Source organism: Blennius ocellaris (genome assembly GCF_963422515.1).
Source record: "Blennius ocellaris genome assembly, chromosome: 21".
NCBI lineage: Eukaryota > Metazoa > Chordata > Actinopteri > Blenniiformes > Blenniidae > Blennius > Blennius ocellaris.
The window spans coordinates 3,894,189-3,913,140 of record NC_137670.1 but is presented as its reverse complement, the minus strand read 5'-3'; the positions used below and the strand labels follow the sequence as shown (position 1 = coordinate 3,913,140).

The window sequence follows — 18,952 nt, the reverse complement described above, 5'->3', positions numbered from 1 at the left end:
AATGCAGGAGTGACCTGGTTGTCTCACGACTACATCCTCAATTACTTTTTGACTCTTCATAAGATTGTGTGAAAACGGGTTGCGAGGATTCCAGAAATGTTTACATCCATTATAACAATCAACTTTTATATTTATTGTGTGTGTGTGTGTGTGTGTGTGTGTGTGTGTGTGTGTGTGTGTGTGTGTGTGTGTGTGTGTGTGTGTGTGTATTTGTTTTTGTACGACAGTTCCGCTTCCGCCATCACACACAGCACCGACGCTATATGGCTGTTGCCTGGCAACGAAGCACATTTCTTCTATATGACTATATTACGGTAATGTCTCCTGCTATTGATCATGTCGACATTCATTTCCTTTCACATCCTCTGTTTTATCTGCAGCCAAATAATATAGTTTCTGTTGTTCCCGGCTCTTTCGCCTGTTAGTCGTTTATAGAGTCATCAACTCCATTTGAAGCACCTGTGAGGCGGAGGGATACAGAGTTGCCGTGCGTGTGAATGGGCGTCATAATAATAATAATAATAAACTTTGATCAAAGTGATTAAAAGTAGTTTGGATTGTATGTGTGCGATCCGCTGAGGAGGCGAACCTGCTTAAAGGGATCGTGTTGACGGGAGGAGGAGGAAATCCAGAGGACAAACACGCACGCCAGCCTGAAAAACACGTTCATCAAAGTGTCTCCCTCCGCAGACGCGTCTCCTCCTCCAGCCGGTCAGGTGTTCCGTGTTCCTCCGCGGCTCCGCTCTCCTCCTCCTCCTCCTCCTCTTCCTCTTCCCACTTCACCTCCTTCTTATACAGTTCTCCCTGCAGGCTGACGGTGTCGCAAGCCCCGCCGCACCGGGATGGAAGATGCCCGGAAGGACGCGCCAGTGGGTCCGCTGGAGAGGAGCAGCCACCGGGCGTTCATACACGGCAACACGCTGTACGTGTGGGGGGGGTACCGGGTGAGTACACACCTCGTGTGTGTGTGTGTGTGTGTGTGTGTGTGTGTGTGTGTGTGTGTGTGTGTGTGTGTGTGTGTGTGTGTGTGTGTGTGTGTGTGTGTGTGTGTGTGTGTGTGTGTGTGTGTGTGTGTGTGTGTGTGTGTGTGTGTGTGTGTGTGTGTGTGTTAGTGTTCGTGCGTGCGCGCAAGGAGCCACGTCACGACAGAAAAATTGTTCACTTGAAGATCCAGATAATCAGGTTTTGTGGATTTGTTCAGATCGTTTTAGCCACACACACACACACACACACACACACACACACACACACACACACACACACACACACACACACGCACACGCACACACAATTGTGTCCACAGGGAATATAAAAAAAAAAAAACATGCTGTCTCAGACTTCTTCAATTAGAAAATCAATCACCAATCTTTAGTATGTTATGATATTGAACTAAAGCTTATTTAATAATGTAATATTTTATTCTTCACAGTTTTATTGTCTTTTTTATACAAGTGGTGTTTGGAAAACATTTTGTATCAAAAGAACAAGTGCAACAGTCATTTTCTGAACTGGAGCTGATAATTTCACTCAAAGCAAAACCTTTTTTTTTTTTTTTTGGTTTAATAAATTGCAAGTAAACAATACAAAGCCCTCATGTTGACAATTTAATGTCTACAGTGTATTCTATCTGCTTTTGTGGGACACACTCCCTGATGGCTCACCTTGTTGCAAACCCTGACAAGTGTGTGAAGATCAAAAACAAACGAGCTCAAGGATCCTTGTATGAACTCTCGCTGCAGTGACAAGTTTTAACAAAACATCTGTGCGCTGTGTTCAGATTGTTGCTATGCTCATAGTTTAACCTGCTGACATGGGTCGTTTCAGGGCAGGTTTCGGCGTCTGTCACGTCAAACTTGTAGAAAATGTGTTTTTATTTGAAGAAAGGTTTTGTTTTTTTGGTGTGTCTTCCTGCAGATGGTGGGTGGAGACGATGTCATCCTGCCCAGCGATGAAATCTGGTTCTGTGATTTGGACAGCGGGACATGGTGAGACGGAGAAAAGTCTTGTTTATCAGCTAAAGTAACACCGGGTCACCTTGACATGAAAAGCAGCGGATGTAGTGTGAAAGCAAGCCTTATTAAAACTGCCCATTCACAAAAGGGACCATTCAAGATATTTAAAGTGTTCCCCACAGCTCTTTGTTGCTGCCGTTTTCTCTCTTCTTGTTGTGTTCGTGCAAATCACAATGTGCTTGATTATCTTTTTAATCTGCTGTGTATCACTTTGCCAGGGACAAACTGCAGGCCACAGGAGACGTCCCCTCAAGCTTAGCCATGTGCAGCAGTGCTCATGTCGATGGCACACTTTACATATTCGGAGGCTGGTTGGAACCAGATGGATATACAAATCAGGTGAGAAGATGTATTTTTGTAGTTTTAACAGTACTGATCCTGAGAGATAAGCCACTGTTCTGCAGGTATGAAAAGCAGCAGGAGAAATCGTTTTTTTTTTTTTTATCAAATCAATCTAAAATAGTCACATCTTTAACATTACTGGCCCATATTGCATTATTAGTTGGTTTCAGCATCTTGGTTAGCAGAGCTAATAACTTGCCTTGCAAAATAAGAGTTTCACAGTGAGAAAAAAAAAAAAAAGGTAAATGAAGAAAAGCCATAATTTCCAGACCAAGGCTGTGAAAGAAATCATTTGTAACAATTGTTCATGAAAATCGTGTTTAAAACTAAAACTAACAGCTTTTTATTAAAATATAATCCTCATTGAGAAAAAAACTATATTTAGCAAAGAGAATCCCCTCACTTCTAAACGCGACCTTATAGATTGTTTGTCTTGAGGGTTCGCATGAGGTTTCTTATGTTTCTTATTCCTGCCAGCTGTCAGACATAAAATGTAATCCGACATGTAGAACTTGCTTCAACTTGATTTTCTTTAGCAAGGCTGTGAGAGTCTGCATGACGACTGAGGAAAGAAACAATCAGCTGTTTGTCTGTGGTTTACATTGAACTTTCACCTGCTTCAAAGTGTGTTGCATATTACAGATTGTGTTCTTTTCCTTGTTTTCTCTGCGAGTTAAATTACATGTACTGGAAAATCAAGGCAACATCTCCAGTGAAAATGCAAAATAGTAACTCTTCTTTACTTTTACTGCTTACTTGGTTTGGGTTTGTTATTATTCTTTAGTCTATGTAAATTTGCTCATTGTGCCGCAAATAAAGGAATATCTCATCCTGGGTTCCAATATCTACGATTTGTTTTTGTGGGAAAATATGTTGGGAAAAGTAATACTCCATTATTTGGGAACATTTCCTCCCTCTCTGCCCGTACGTTGCACCCTGCTCACACCAGACAGACACTGTAGACTCTGGATATTATCCGCTGCGAAGATCAGCTGTCGTAGCAGTTTGAAGCAGATGCAGGGTGATAAAGTTGTCAAGTCTCACGGCATAACAACTGAACCTTAACGGTAAACAGATCTTGAACATGGCGCTCCTTTGTGTTTGACTCTGAACCTTTTTATTTTTCTGTGTCAGATGTTCAGCATTGACGTCTCGCAGCAGCCCTGCTCGTGGAGGAAAGTGACGGACGCCAAAGGGACGACGCCGTCCCCACGCAACAAACACTCCTGCTGGGCGCACGAGAACCGGTCAGTCCTGTTCGGGCCAATCTGATATAGAACAACCCTAAATGTGCAAGATCCTTCGATGAGACAATGCTGATTCTTCAGGTTTTTTCTCGAGTTTTGATTGTGAACGAATTCCTAAAGAAAGTATTTTTGCCCTTTCGGTCCAGGTTAATCTTCTTCGGTGGATACGGGTGTAAAACCATGGGGGACGTCCGCAACTCCTGGCCGAGCTTCGTCGTGGACGAGATGTCCTGGGTAACTCGTGTTTGGAAAAACACAGCTTTCTGGAAACGGTTTCTAAAATGATCGTCAGATGTGGATGACGCTGGTGTGGTTTTCCCTTCCAGTCCACAATCGGAGGTACTTTGTTCCGGTGCTGGGGATGGAACAGCGAGGTGGTCGTGTTCGACATCCCCTCTGCCACCTGGAGCAAACCGGAGACTCAAGTGAGCGTTCGGTGATGGATCATTGGTTTTTTTTTGGTTGATTTTTAAATTCTGATATGTGGTTTTTGTCCAGGGCTCCGCTCCCTCGGCCAGAGGCTGCCACGCCAGCGCGCTGTTGGGGAACAAGGGTTACCTCTCCGGTGGCGTGGTGAGTTCGCACGCCGCGGGTCCGAGTTCGTAGTAACCGTTTGGTGGCGGGGGGAAAGCCTTTTCCTGTTTCCTTTTCCTGTTGTGGATAGAGACACTGCCTCATCACGAGGCCAGATCCTGTTTAAGAAAAGTGGTTCTTCTGAGATTTGACCGACCTTTTTAGCCTCCCGAGGGGAGAATTCAGTGTCGGACCATATCGGTGCCGCTCATCTACCTGGTTCCACTCGCTCCCGTTCAAAGATGTTGAGCATTTTCCCGCCGTGTCGGCGCTGCGAGACGTTCAAAATGTGCACAATTAGTGCAGAATCCGACACTCCTCGACGTGAAGGGGGCTGGAGGCTCCGACAACACTTGTTGATGCATGTTTTGAAAGTCCTTTTCCCCTTTTGAAAACAACAAGTCTGTTTGCAGGAAACAACAGAGTTGGACTTGTTCTGCTTAGACCTGGAAACATGGACCTGGACTGAACTGTAAAGTACCTTCTTTTTCTTTTTTTTCCCAGTAGTTGTGACTTCCTGTTAGATGCATGTTTAACAGTTCTCTAAAACAGAAGTTGCTCTGCGTTGTTTTGCATTAGCATTATGCCCCCTTCCTTTGCACCTCCGGGGCGCTCCATGCACACCATGACATCGGTATCGGACCACACGCTCTTCGTCTTCGGAGGTCTGGGCGTAGATGGAAGCACCCTCAGTAAGTTGTTTGTTTGTTTTTGTTTTTTAATAAACTCTCTGGTATGAAACAATGGCTGCCCCATTGAAGACAACAACAAAAAAAACCTCGTTGCATAGCTCAGTTGGTTGAGCGGTCGTCTCCCAATGGGAAAGTTGGAGGTTTGATTCCCATCTCTCGCCGAAGTGTCCTTTGGCAAGACGCTGAACCCCAAACTGCCATTGGAGTGACGCCTCCAATGGTGTGTGAATGTGATGAATCATGTAAAGCGATTTGGGGGCTGCTCTCAGCGAAAATGCGCCATATAAGTGAATTCCATTTATCTTTACCAAATTAGCTCGTCATTCATCAAAGTTTCTCTATTTTGATCGACGTGCATCTTGCAGAAGACGCCTGGAAGTTTGACGCAAGAACAAACGAGTGGACCGAGGTGAAGCATGAACACAAAGACAAGGCAAGGTACCGGAACTAGATTTTTGTCATTTTCGTACTGAAGTTTAGCCTCGATATCAGAGAAGCTGCATCATTTACCCCAGCTGGGCCTCCTGCTTAATGTTCCTGTACTGTAGAACTTCGAAGGGGGAAGAAGTCTGTGCTGGCTTATGTTTCTTAGCTTCTATTACTGTGGGTTTGAAGAGAGAAAATATGAATTTGTAGCTCATTATTTTAGTAAACTAGTGCCTTGATAACCATAAATTTAAAGTTTTTCTTTGAAAAAGTCTATATTGCAAACCCCTGTTTAAGATGCTATAAGTACTAATCTCTAGAGGTGTATATCTCCCCCCCCCCTCCAGGGTTTGTCACACGGCGTGTCTGGGACAGGACAGTGACGTCGTGGTGTTCGGAGGATGCAGCAACCTCTGCGTCATCATGGACACGGTATGGTTTCAGAGTCATGAGCACTTTGCATGGCAGCCGTCACCATTTATGTGAATGAGACCCTCTGGTTTCTCCAACCTTCAAGCCACCACTGCCCCAATAATCCAGAAAAACAATTACTACTTTTATTTCAGTGCTTTAATGAGAATTTTGTTGCCGTTACTCTGATGAAACAGCGATCAGGGCTGGTGGCTCACAGGACTGTAGATCATAACCTGTATTTTCTGTGTGATCCTTTCACGTGTGTGTTGTGGACAGGTTGTTGTTCTGAGAGCTCCGTCACAACATCACTGCAGCGACATCCTCATCTTCCAGACGCAGCCTTACTCCCTGTCCAGGTACACACTGCTGCCGCCTATTTAAGGCCGCGCCGGCACAATGCCGCCTTGTTGACTCCATTCACTCACGAATAAGTAAGCCGTTCCAACCAAGTGCCTGCAAACACCTGCGGCTATTTTTACCCTCCCTGCAACAGATTACAGCCGAGGACGACGGCTTATTCTAATGAGCTTTCACTTGGTATAGTTTGTGTACATATTGGTCAGGTTAACCCTTTTTCTGACTACAGAAGAAAGGGTGCAATCTTTTAGCATTGTCGCCACCTGCTGCTGCATTGCGACGTTAAATCTTAAACACTGCTGTTCACTCAGTGAGAAATTGAAGTGACTGTCACATTTTTCAAATTTTGTTTTGATCCGCGGACGCCGGCAGGCAGATTGAACCGTGTTGCTGGTTTCATGTCTGACGTCCCGTTTTCTTTTCCAGACTGTGCGAAGATTTCATCGGCGAACACCAGCAGCTGTTCGGACATCTGCTGGACTCTCTGCCGTCGAAGCTTCGCAGCAGAGTTGACAAGAGACGAGCCTTTTTCTCCACCGTAAAGCCTGTTCTTAACGCTTGAAGAGGATGGGGTTTTTTAAGTAGTTTTTTTTTTTTTTAAGGAGAAACAAACTCTGACTTTGCTCCTAATGATTTTTAAATGATCTTGTTTTAGATTTTGTAAGTGAAGTTTCTTATTTTAAACGGCCAGTTTTCATTAGTTGGATTTTTACTGTATTTACTGACTTGTTTTTGAATAAAGATGATGGCTTTTGCAGCTCTGTGGTTTTATTCCACGAGAGGATTTTCTTTTTTAACCACTATGAGATTGAAATGTTTTTTTTTTATTTTTTTTAAGAAACTTACCTGTAGCAGCACTTGAACCAATTTAAAGTCCACTCTGGTGAGCGGACCAAGTTTGGTTTCATTGTGTCTTGAGGTAAATCACTGACTCGAGTCTAATGCACAGCTTGTCCTTGGATATATCTACCTATTAATTGATATAAGATTCCAACAGTTGATGCCCGTCCTCTTTGGGGTGAACCCCAATACTGAGTTCCTATAAGTCCAATGTTGCGTATGATACTTGTCTCAAACTGACACCCTGATATGATTCAAAAACAGACGTCATTACTTTATTAGATTAATGAAAAGTAGAAATGCTGCTAGAAACCGAGCTGACACGCAGTAAAATAGTCTACTTTTTATTAGAATTTTGTATCCTGCATTTTTGTGGGAAAAATTAAGCTTCATTTGATTTATGATCTGTTTTATCAACTCAAAGTTGCAGCTATGCATGATTACTGCTGAAAGCCACATAAAAAAAAAAAAATCTTACCTGAGACACATAAAAAGCAAATTATAAGTGAAATATTTACTTTCAATCAGTTTCATGTTGTTTGGGGTGAATCTTTGTGACTTTTCTGTAAAGTGTCCTTGTAAAATGAGATTAAAGCAAAGCACCGTCGAGCGGAAGTGCTTTTAAAAACTGCAGGCAGGCGTCGACTCGCCTCGCCCGCACGTCGTCTCACATGGACCGGATGTAATTGGCGGGGAGCATGCCCCGCTGGCCCGTGCGCTGGTTGCATCCGAACACCCAGCCGTCGTCGATCGGCTCCACGTCCGAGATCAGGTCGCCTTCCTGGAGGGAAACCTCGTCCGGCTCTGCTGCCACGTAGCTGTACATGGCCTGGTAACGCTTCTGAAATGACACAAGGGAGTTTTACTATTGTGTAGATGATTGACCAGACGGTGGCGTGGCGGTTAGAGAAGACACAATCTGGATAAGTGAGATAAAGTGATGTATATGATGGATTGATGTCTGCAGGCTTTCGTCTGATGGCGCTTTTAGTTTGCCTATCGGATTAAATCAGTTGAACTTCTTTCTACACCTTTTCAGACATTCAATTCGATATGTTTTGTGTGTGTGTGTGTGTAAACTTCGATTTTTCTGTCTATTTTGATAAAATATAGATTTATTTATAGGTTTATGTGCGTGCCTGTACGCTACCAGTCAAACTTGGACACACCTCATTTAATATTTTTTTCCTGGCTATTTACATTAGAAATTCTCACTGAAGGCCTCAAAACAATGAATGAACACATACGGAGTTGTGTAGTAAATGAAAAAAATGTGAAATAACTGATAACCCATGTAACTTCAGGACGTTTTTGTGAAGCGTTGATGACGGAAGTGACGACGTCCAAAGTGTAAAGAACCTGCCGCGTCACGTGACGGGAACAGGAAGCGTTCTCGGCTTGGCGCGTGATTCGCAAAACAATGGATGGCTCTGCCCTCACTCACACCCTGTGGATTTATCGTGCAAATCTATTGTTCATAACTGACCACCTGTTTGTCACAGGAGCAGCAAGAAAGAGGAGATTTTATCCTGTTTGTGAACATTTTGAGCCGTCTCTCCTAATAAGGTAGGCACAGAATAACAGTGTGATATATATCAAATATTATAAATGAATATAAATGTGATAATGTATTGCATAATCCTTGTACTAATATCTATCTGATGATCATCCAGACTTTAGGACCACAAACTGTTCCTCTTATACACACATGTTAATACCCTCACCCCTCCAGAAGGTGGTGCTGCAGGACCAGGCCGGAATGGTTGACTGGGCCTCGCAGGGTTGGGTGGCTGCCCTTCATGGTCTACAAAACACACACACACACACACACACACACACACACACACACACACACACACACACACACACACACACACACACACACACAAAGTTAATGCACATGTTTAAAGTCACCAACAACAAGGGAGCGGTAAGAAAGTGTTTCACCTTGTCTGTTTTCAGGAGGCGGTGCGTCGCTTCGGATCTTGCTCTTCTCAAACTCCTCATGGTACTTTATCTGCACACGCACACGCACACGCACACGCACACGCATTTAACTTTTCACCTAAACAACCCCCCCACCCCCCTGTGAGAAGTTAGTTCACCATTTTAGGAGGTGCTGAGGGGGTAAAGAGAAAATCTGAGCTGCAGGAGGAACAGCTTCAGGGCAAGAGAGCCAGAATCCACAGAATCCCCCCCCCCCCCCCCTAAAAAAAATTCTTAGCTTTTTTTTTTTTTTTTTTTTTAATGAAAATAGAAAGGGTATTTTGTCAGGAGGAAATTGATGTGCTCCCTTTATGTGCACAGATACAAGATGAAAGCTCTGTAGAACGACATAAAACAAGATCAAAGTGCATTAAATGCGACAATATGACTTGTGGAAGTTTTTTAATAATCAATATATAATATTTAGTAACAGATGTTTCTGTCACATTTTATGAGATAATCTAACAGTTAAAAAAAAAAAGCCCCAAACACCCTCCCCAAAGAAAAAAAAAAAGAAAAAGAAAAATGAAGAGATTGTTTAGTTAGGTTTGACGCATGATTGTGCAACGCACAGTGGAGTTCATTAATCAAATGGAGGAGAAAAGTGAATCTCACACAGGGAGGCAAAAGAGTGTGTGTCCTCAACAAACCTCAGGAGGAGCGACCACAAACAGGACCGTGTGGGAAACAGTTTGAAGGAAAAGGAAACAAGCACAGAGAAGAAGAAAAAAAGAAAAAAAAAAGACAGAAACAAGTTTGGAAAAAAAAAAAATCTGATTTTGCCCTTCTGACATGCCGCTTATCATCAGTCATTCCTTTCTGCAGCCGCTGCTCTCATGAGAGAACTGTGTGTGTGTGTGTGTGTGTGTGTGTGTGTGTGTGTGTGTGTGTGTGTGTGTGTGTGTGTGTGTGTGTGTGTGTGTGTGTGTGTGTGTGTGTGTGTCCACAGCTGAGAGACTTTGACCATATAGGGCAGCCGCTCCTCAGTGGACACAGAGAAATGCCTGAAATGTTCCTCTGACATCCTCTGCTGCCGTCTTGAGAGCACCATCCTCTCTCCGCTCACTTCCCAGCTCCTGAGCCTCCAACTATTCTGCTAAAATATCCTCTATCAGCGGGGGTTCCTGTCTGCATCGCGTTTTAGCTGCACAAGTAAAAAACAAACTGTGAAATGAGAAAGGATGCGTTCTCTCCTGGAAGCCAGTATATCAGAAATACACGTCGTCGTGTCTGATTGAGTCGCATCAAGTGTCTGTTTGAGTTGATCTCCACTCACGTTACTGATCTGGTCTTGCGTCTTCTTCAGTCTGGCCATCTCGGGGGTGTCGACCACCACGCTGAAACCTTTCCCCTTGTTCTTCTCGAAATCCTCTTTGTAAAGCGCCTGCATGACATCAGCCGGGTTTATATTTGTGAACGTCGGCGGAGTTTGGGATGTTAAGATTGATGCCACTCTTTAATCTTTCCTTTTCATCAACTTAGTTTCCTCGAGATTAAACCACATACTATTCTTTTTTTTGTGCAACAAAAGTAGAGAAAATACGGAACCGCAGACATGACAAAATAAATAAAGCTTTAAATTGGGACCACAAATGAATATTTTGTGGTCACAAATTAGTATTTCACAGCCACAAAATATAAAATTTTGGTCACAAAATACTAATTTGAGGCCACAAGATATTTAATTTTGGTCACAAAATACTAATTTGAGGCCACAAGATATTTAATTTTGGTCACAAAATACTGATTTGAGGCCACAAAATATTAATTTTGGTCACAAACTACTAAATTGAGGCCACAAAATATAATTCTTGGTCACAAAATACTGATTTGAGGCCACAAAATATAAATTTTGGCCACAAAATACTAATTTGAGGCCACAAAATATAATTTTTGTAGCCACTAAATAGTCTGCAATTACACATTTATCACTTGTCTTCTAAAACGTCACCATAGTGGAAGTGTCTGAGGCAGTTTGCCGTCATCTATAAGAAGGAGTAAATGTAATAATGTTAAGCTGCAGTGGTTCTCCAACCTTTAGATGACCAATATTTCCTTGTACTCTTTATAAGCAAAGCCGATTAGACCTGGGATACTCTTGAGAGGCAGCAACCTTCCCATCCGTCGCTCATCATGAGTAAAACATTACAGCTGCACTTCATTTGGAATAATTCATGCATTATTTTAAGAGCAGAGAAACGAGACAAAGCTGCATTCAGTGCTTGTTGGTGGCACTGATCACATTTTGCTGTCAAACATGTGACAGTAAAAAAAAAAAAAAAAAGTAGAAATAAAATGTTTTCCCAGTTATACAGAGGAAGCTTGTATTCTTCTGAGATTATTCAATTGAACTAATTTCAGAACAAAATATGATTTGAATTGAGAAACGATTCAGAGAAATACAAATTCCCAGAGTTAATTCAACCTTTCACTGTATTTTCGAGGCCTCCTCTTGCAGCTTTGACGCTCAGTCAAAAGCAGAAAAGCCCAACGGGAACCGAACGCAGCATTCGATCCAAAACCAGTTGGAGAAGATCAAACAGAAGTTCATGCAGGCATGCAGACTTTTTTTGTCACTAATACAAAACTTCTACAAAGTCTCCAGTGAGGAGGGGAAACTTGTTAGAGGGACGAATGACGTTGACATTCGGCGTTATTAGACGGCTTTGGAAGCTCTGGGACGTTGACCAGACGTACGTGGCTGATCTGGTCTTGTGTCTTCTTCACTCTCTGCATCTCGGGAGTGTCGGCCACCACGCTGAAACCTCGCCCCTTGTTCTTTTCAAAGTCCTCCTTATAGAGCGCCTGGAAATCCGTCATTCATCAGAGTTCAGGAAACTATTGTAATTAACTCCTCAACCCAAACTGGGTTGTGCTCTTTGAAACGGCCGCGGCGACGCGACGCGACGCGGCCATGTCGTGTCGCTTTTTGCAGAGTCTGAATTGAAAATGCACACAAATATAATCCTTCTGTGCTCAAACAGAGTGTTAGTCAAAATTAATTCGTAGGTTTTGAAGGACTCGGGGAGACACTCGCGATCCTGAACAATGACAAAATGTTTAGGTGAAAGTAAATCTGAGAGACACACACACACACACACACTGACTCATGTTGTTGCTATGAGGAACATGCTGCTCCAGTGAGCGAGCGCAGCTGCCGAGACTTTTATGGTTATAAACATAGAAGTGGGTCGTTTGGATGAGACTGGAGGAAAGAGCCGTGAGAGAGAGAAAGAGAGAGGAGGAAATGGCTTTTGGTGTGAATTTGATGACAGTTATATCTGAACGCTCATGTAGCCTAATAGCGTAGGTATGTTCCAAGACTTTTGGAAGTAGTTTTCGCCAAAAATGGACCCTGCTTAGGCCAGTTTGTGCACTTTAATCAGTTGTTGGAACAATACGCCGAGGATCTAAGACTGTCTCAGATACCATTTCATTAGTTTAACCTTAATACTAAAACATTTAGTCTATGCACCAGGTTGTAAATAAAATGTCTCCTCTAAGTCCAGCAAACATTTTATGCATGTATAAGTCGACTTAGCTGTTTGTGAGTAATTTATGTAGAAAATTAAAACACGGCAACATGTATCCTCCACTGGAGCGATGCACAACTTATATAATATTGGTTTCTGTATGGATTTTTTGTGAATGAGTGAACAATAAAAACAAGCTCATTTGTGACCATTTAGAGAGAAAAAAAAATGTGAGGAACTTAATATTTAAAAAAAACAAAACAAAACAAAAACATCACTGCGTTTCAGGCTTTGTTTACACAACGTCTCAAGTGAAAAACACAGCGTTTTTTGTGTTTTAGTTTGAGAAAAGTTTCACGTTCACATGGCAACATTCTGAAAACGATGTCAAACATGCTGAAAATGATTGTATTTGTCGTGTTTGGCCACGAGCGGGTGCTGTTGTTTGTTTGTGTAATGAATGCCCACTGGAATGTCCATGTACTCCCATTGTTAATGTTTATAGGATATTGTTCTCTGGTTTGTGTGGTTTTATTGCAAAAGCCAGCAGTGCCAACTTGCATGCCAACTGCATCACTTTCAAAATGTTGCCGCAAAATGTTTCTGAAACGTAAAAACGTGTTCCCCTGAAATGGGGGTCCTCGTCTTCCAGATATGGGTCGCTTCAAAACTCCAGCCATAAAGAATTCCTCCTCTTTTCCACTCATAATCTGCTTATCAAACAGTGCGTGCAGCTGAAAGTCTACTCCCAGTTTCCTATGAAGCTGTTAATGTCTGGAAATGTGTAAAAAGTATTGATTTCCTGAGTTTTCATCAAAAAAAAAAAAAAAATCCACCTGGTGATGCAGTGTAAGCACATTTTCCTCTTCAGGCATATTGAACGGTTTTACTGCACCTCCACATGTGATGGTAAGTCTTCAAGAAATGCAGCCTTAAAAGGGCGAGTGACTTTTCATTTCTACCTTTTTTAGAAGAAATGCCAAGCTTTACCTCCAAACGTCGACTGGCAGGAAAATCCCTCAGGGGGTCAAGTTTGAAGTGAGAGGGAATCTCTTTAATTTTATGTGACTTGGAGGACTTATCCCTTTGATGGGGTTAAACCGCCGACACGGATGCTGTGATTAGATTACAGTTTATAAGATGGGGAAGGGCGGGAGGGGAGGAGGACGGGTTGAGGTGGGGCCACACGAGAGGATGAACGGAGGAGAAGGCTTTGTACGACTATACAGACCACAACTCCACTGCAGGGGCGTTAAGTCATTTCAGGTCATATAGTGTCATAATAACCTTTAAATATAAACTTTTACGTTTTTCTTAGTTGTGGGGCAGCGTATACGCGATGAAAATGTTTGATATTTTCACGAAATCAAGTAAAATACAGTTAAGTATCTAAAAACAACAACAAAAAAACATTTTCCTCTGGCTTTCAGGCTACTGCTAGTTTGCTTGTTCTCATGGCGGCGTCACTAATAGCTCAGCTCGGATCCGAGGCCCCATTTGCACAACGTTTTCAAGTGAAAATGGACATTCTCCCTGCATTTTGAGTGACCGTTTACATGACAGTGGTGCTCGAAGTCACTGAAAACACAGCTTTATGAAAACACCCGGGCTCCGTGTGGACAAGCAGAAGCACAGCTACTGCACATGCTCACCACGGCCGTAGTAAATAATTCTTCTGCACGTGCTCAGTAGGTGGACAATAATAACGATGTTTTCCTCCGTCGTGTGATGACTTCTAGTCCATATTCTCATGGGACTTGGTAGTTTTATAGTCGAAGGTCACTGTAATAACAATCCAACTTCGTCGTCTGTCCACTACAATGTCCGTGTTCTCGACATTGTTCATGTTTGTCCTGTTGCATGTGTGTGTGTGTGGTTTCAATACAAAAAAGGAAAAAAGAAAAAACAACCAACAGCACCCACAAGTGGCCCAACATGTTAACTACATCGTTTTCAGCATTTTTTTTCTGTTGACATTGTTTTCAAAATATCGTGCGTAAACGCAAACATTTTAACTTGAAATGGTGTTTTGTAACCAAAGTCTAAGTGTTGTGTTTTGTCCGCTACTCTTACGAAATTCATCAAGAAAAAAAAAGAAAAGATTTCTTAAGATTTCAACAATTTGCTTGATGTTTTTTTTTTTTTTTTTTTTTTTTTGTCTCTTGCCCCTGACCGACAACGTCGTCTACCTCCAGCTTCACGCTCATTGGTAAGATTCCATCCTATCTTGTTCTCTTTCCATCTATAATGCCGTTTGCTATACTGCGAGTTTGTTAAAGCACTCGTTTGCTTTCACTGAAGGAATCCAGTTGCCATGAGCTGCGAGCCGGGTGGGGTGAAGGAGCCAAGCGGAGCCATGATTACATAACGAGATTAGGTGTGAGACCTGAGCTGAGTGACGGGTGCGACTCTCACCTGGCTGTTGAGCATGGTCTGCTGTTTGAGGCGCAGGTTCTCTGGAGTGTCCGTTACAATGGTGAAAGAGGATTTGGGGTAATGCCTGTCAGGATGGAAAGAAAGAAGGAAAGCAATTAAAAAATGTTTAACTTGATGCAGTCACCAAAAACACTTAATCTATGTCAGTAATATCTAAGTTATGGTTTAAAGGGGAAAAATCATTTAACTACAATTTTTAGCCATTCTGACACCAAAACACCTGATTGAACGAGACCCATGGTGAAAGATGGTTTAACTGAGCTTTTTATCAACCTTTGAGCTTATTTAAGTGTTTAATTTGAGCTACGGGTGGAAAATTTCTATATTTCTTATCATCATAGTGGAAGTAAAAAAAAAATAAGAAAAAAGAAATAATGAATCCTCTTTTTTTAATCGTAGAGAAGGGGTGTTAAATGCATTTTATTTCAGAGGTCACTTTCATCCTGAGTGGCCCGGTTCAGTAAAATAGTGCCATTATAACATTTGAATTTATATTTAAAAGATTTTCTTTGTTGTGGCGCAGAGTATATGTGATGAAAATGTCAATATATCTTGCAAAAAAACCCCAAAAGAATTTAGAGGACTAACGCAAAATGAAAGATATTCAGCAACAAAATAAATATTAAATGAAACATACAGTAAATTAATGAAGAATACAATAAAAAATATTCGGAAATAAATCAAAAGCAATAAGTGGAGTGGGAGGAAAAAGGTGATTAATTCTATATTTAACACAAAAATGAAGAAGTAATTGTTCATATTTCCTTTGATGAGTGTTGTGATATAATGTAGACAAAATACAATGTAAGAACTATTTTTGCAGTTGTTGATTTGTAAGAGAGTAAAAGTACATGTACCTAGAAAAGGACGTCGTGGATAATACTTCGCTCAAAGTAAACAAATGAATAAATATAGTTTTAGAAATGGACTTAAGTGCAAAATAATGCCTCTACACCTTCGCTATTATCAATGACAGAGATCATGGTTCAACGTCGTAGAAAACCATCCAAACTGCAGTTGTACTGAAGTAGAAACAGTTTCCACCTCTGCTTTTCAGTCGACCGAAATCTAACCACAATGTGGACCTATAATTGTAAACCTTGTAGTTGTGAACACTCACATGGTGCAGTATGGCTTCTTCTCGAAGCCTTTGTAGTTCGACATGCTCAGGGCCATCTTACACACCTCACAGCTGAAACAACCTTTGTGCCAGTACTGCAAAGAAAAACCCACAATCAGTCACCATTGTCATGCACAAGAAAATGTATGTGCAACTGCTAAAATGACCACAAAAAAATTCATGTTTTTTTTTTGCAGTAAATTCAAAAGGTGCACACATTTAGAAGCAGAAAGTGTTTTATGCAGAAGAAATCAAAATATTCATGCAGAATTACAGTACTAGAATTAACCTCTAATAATGTACAGAAAGGTAAGGTGCAGATTTAAAGCTGAGGAAAGACTCCAACTTCTCTGATAGCCTTTTTACATGATCCAAAGTGACGTGTGGTCACTTAAAAAACAACCAGAATGTCCCCTAAGACTTTAATTTCTGACAAGGCATCTTATTATGTGCAATGAAGAACATTATATTCAATCAGCTACGATGCATTTAGAGGAGAAAAATAATCTATAAAGCTGTAGTGAAGATGCTCTGACTGAGTGTGGTCGCTCTTACTGTCTGAACAAGCACAGTGTTCATGTGGTCTTGTCTTTTTTAGGCACCACAGCACGTTTGTGGACAATGTTTGTTCAGGATGTGGTATTTCAGCTCTTCACTGCTTTTACATATTTTGGTCCACAACTATTGTATCGAATATATTTTCGTCTTGTTGGGCTTTTAAACATCAGATCAAACGACAGCATTCGCAGATAAAAAACTATTTAGTGCAATATATGAATTTATAAACACACATTGCAGTCATTGCATCCATCATTGATTAATTTAAGCCTGTCAAACTTGTCGATTTGTAGAACTTTGCAACACTACAGGTGAAAAACATGTAACAAAGCTTCCATTATTTTATTCAGTTCATTTATTTCCATAAAATGTTCAATAACTTACCTTATCGAGGCAGTTGATTTTTTCTGTTGGGTACACTGGCTTATTGCATCTCCCACAGGGCGGATTCATTTTGGCCCTGGTACTCGTGAAACTGTAAAATAAAAAAAAGTGGAAAATGGTCCAGTAAAAAACGTTTTTAATGAAGAAATATCGGTGGGAATCTGGGACTCGGACAGTCCTCCAGTTTTCCTGCAGGCATGAGAATTAATTTATAGACAAACCTCGAAGTGAGGAGGAGTCAGGCGCAGCGCCGTGCTGCCTTCATGGACCTGCGTTTATTACACAGTTACCTGGTTGTATGGATAATAACTGTTCCCAAGAGTGAGGGGATTGAAATAAATGCATATATAAAAGTCATTCTAATGCCCTTAACAGTTATTGAGTAGCGATGTCATCAACTGCATTGCTTTTTCGTATCGGTACACAAAAAAAAATACAATTGTTTTATCAGGAACTAAGATTACATCGCACCAAATTAGGGAGTACATAATAATTTTTCTAATTTATATAATTCTCAATTTAAAACTATGCCACATTAAGTACAAAAGCAGCTTTGTACATGAAATTGAGATATTGTTTCGATATATAAAATAAAAAAAACATTCAGAAATGCGGTATTTCTGAACTGCACCTGAAGACAGCATCGCGTGCAGACAGGAAAATACAGCAAAAAGGAGTTTAACCTCGCAAAATGAATCATTATGATCAATATTGAAAGAATATACAAACACACGCGTTTCTCTGAAAAAATATTAAAAAAATAATACATCCGTAGATCGTCCAATTGTAGTTTTAATATGCTATACTTTGCGTCTTAAACGCATCGGGGGTATAGCTCAGTGGTAGAGCATTTGACTGCAGATCAAGAGGTCCCCGGTTCAAATCCGGGTGCCCCCTCTTTTTAGGACTTATGTCTTTTTTTTCTTTTAAGATATCTATGTGACACCGACAAAGTAGAAAAACACACGAATACGTGTTTTTAATATGAGCTGAGCGCCAAAATGCAATTCTGTGCACGACCATACAACTTTTAATCAAATGGAGCAATACTGCCCTCTAGAGGTGTAATATATATTTATTATATTATTTATTACAGATAAAATAACCCAGTTCAGCCAATATATCGTGAAAATGAGATCTGAATAAACATGACAATATACAGAAAACATAGCATATAGTAACAGTTACAGTTATTCCAAACAATAACCTGAAATGGGTCTACAAGTAGTGATTTAGAAGTAATAATTGATTTTGTGTGCATTATTTCTACAGGCAAATAAATAATTCCAAGGTTGAGCAGGAATTAGCGGCGTTCATGTCTACCTGATTGTTTCAGGCTTGAAGCTGACGAGGAACTTTTTTGCCATTCAACAGAAAATTCTTAAAATTAAAATGAAAATGGCACCGAAAGACGTGTCCGGTGTCTTTAAACAGCCTCACCTGCACAGTACACCACAATCAGTACTTCAACACAACAGTGGGAGAAGGTTTAACGCTGAATGGGGGGGAAACAGAAAAATGAGGACGGAATAGTTTGTTCTTGATATTTTATGGTGGATACAGTGAAAGAATATACAAATGGCACATGGCGAGTGTTTTCTTACACTGTTTGCACATATATTCGGAGATATCACGGAAATATATGCTTTCTGCTTTTAGGTAGATTCTTTAAAAAGAAAAAAAAACGTGATTCTGTTGAAAAATGTGAAAGTTCGTTTAACTGGATGCGTCATTATAAATAACTGCATGTAGCCTTGTATGTGGCCAGCAGAGGACGCGTCAGCACATATATATCATATCAGACTGCAAGGAAACTGCTCAAATCTGATCAAGTAATCAGAACTATCCTCTCAAATCCTCACAGAAACTTTGAGTTGAACTTGACTTATGTGCTGGATTAAGACAGATTGGCTTCCTGCCGGCTATATCGGGTTTTCTCTGCAGAAAACGGGTGAGTTTCCTCATTAATCGCATTTGCTCCAGGTGCGATCTTAAGTTAGTTTAATAAACACATAAAGCTACAAAAACAACAGTCGGTGACGTGAAAGTGCTATGAAATGTTGAATTTGGCTCAGTCAGTACATAATTGTCA

The 18,952-nt window shown here is 41.1% G+C and overlaps 2 protein-coding genes across 4 annotated transcripts; one reads left to right on the top strand and one right to left on the bottom strand.

The window, feature by feature from the left end:
* Nucleotides 1–842: 842 nt before the first annotated feature.
* On the top strand, nucleotides 843–6,820 carry LOC308145525 (kelch domain-containing protein 1-like; the record flags this gene model as incomplete). Its single annotated transcript, XM_080516989.1, has 13 exons — nucleotides 843–944; nucleotides 1,915–1,985; nucleotides 2,231–2,351; nucleotides 3,489–3,601; nucleotides 3,748–3,835; nucleotides 3,928–4,026; nucleotides 4,100–4,174; nucleotides 4,588–4,646; nucleotides 4,754–4,866; nucleotides 5,232–5,304; nucleotides 5,640–5,724; nucleotides 5,983–6,062; nucleotides 6,490–6,820. 13 exons carry the CDS (start codon nucleotides 843–845, stop codon nucleotides 6,623–6,625), a joined length of 1,215 nt encoding a protein of 404 aa, XP_080373115.1. The 3' UTR covers nucleotides 6,626–6,820.
* Nucleotides 6,821–7,271: 451 nt separating this feature from the next.
* LOC308145254 (LIM and SH3 domain protein 1-like) lies at nucleotides 7,272–17,020 on the bottom strand. 3 transcript variants are annotated; one of them, XM_080516621.1, is made up of 8 exons: nucleotides 16,861–17,020; nucleotides 15,919–16,013; nucleotides 14,778–14,862; nucleotides 11,587–11,694; nucleotides 10,166–10,273; nucleotides 8,851–8,920; nucleotides 8,628–8,707; nucleotides 7,272–7,744 (listed from the first exon to the last, which is right to left on the bottom strand). In XM_080516621.1, exons 1-8 carry the CDS (start codon nucleotides 16,927–16,929, stop codon nucleotides 7,571–7,573), a joined length of 789 nt encoding a protein of 262 aa, XP_080372747.1. In that variant the 5' UTR covers nucleotides 16,930–17,020; the 3' UTR covers nucleotides 7,272–7,570. The 3 variants fall into 3 exon arrangements, with proteins under 3 accessions (XP_080372747.1, XP_080372748.1, XP_080372749.1); XM_080516622.1 differs by having other exon boundaries at nucleotides 7,272–7,741; XM_080516623.1 differs by lacking the exon at nucleotides 11,587–11,694.
* Nucleotides 17,021–18,952: the final 1,932 nt, after the last annotated feature.

Coding starts and splice junctions, on each gene's coding strand:
- LOC308145254 (XM_080516621.1), bottom strand. CDS start 16,929: ATGAATCCGCCCTGTGGGAGATGCAATAAGCCAGTGTACCCAACAGAA. Junction 11,695..14,777: donor AGACCATGCTCAACAGCCAG/GTGAGAGTCGCA, acceptor ACGGATTTCCAG/GCGCTCTATAAGGAGGACTT. Junction 7,745..8,627: donor CAGCACCACCTTCTGGAGGG/GTGAGGGTATTA, acceptor GTGTCATTTCAG/AAGCGTTACCAGGCCATGTA.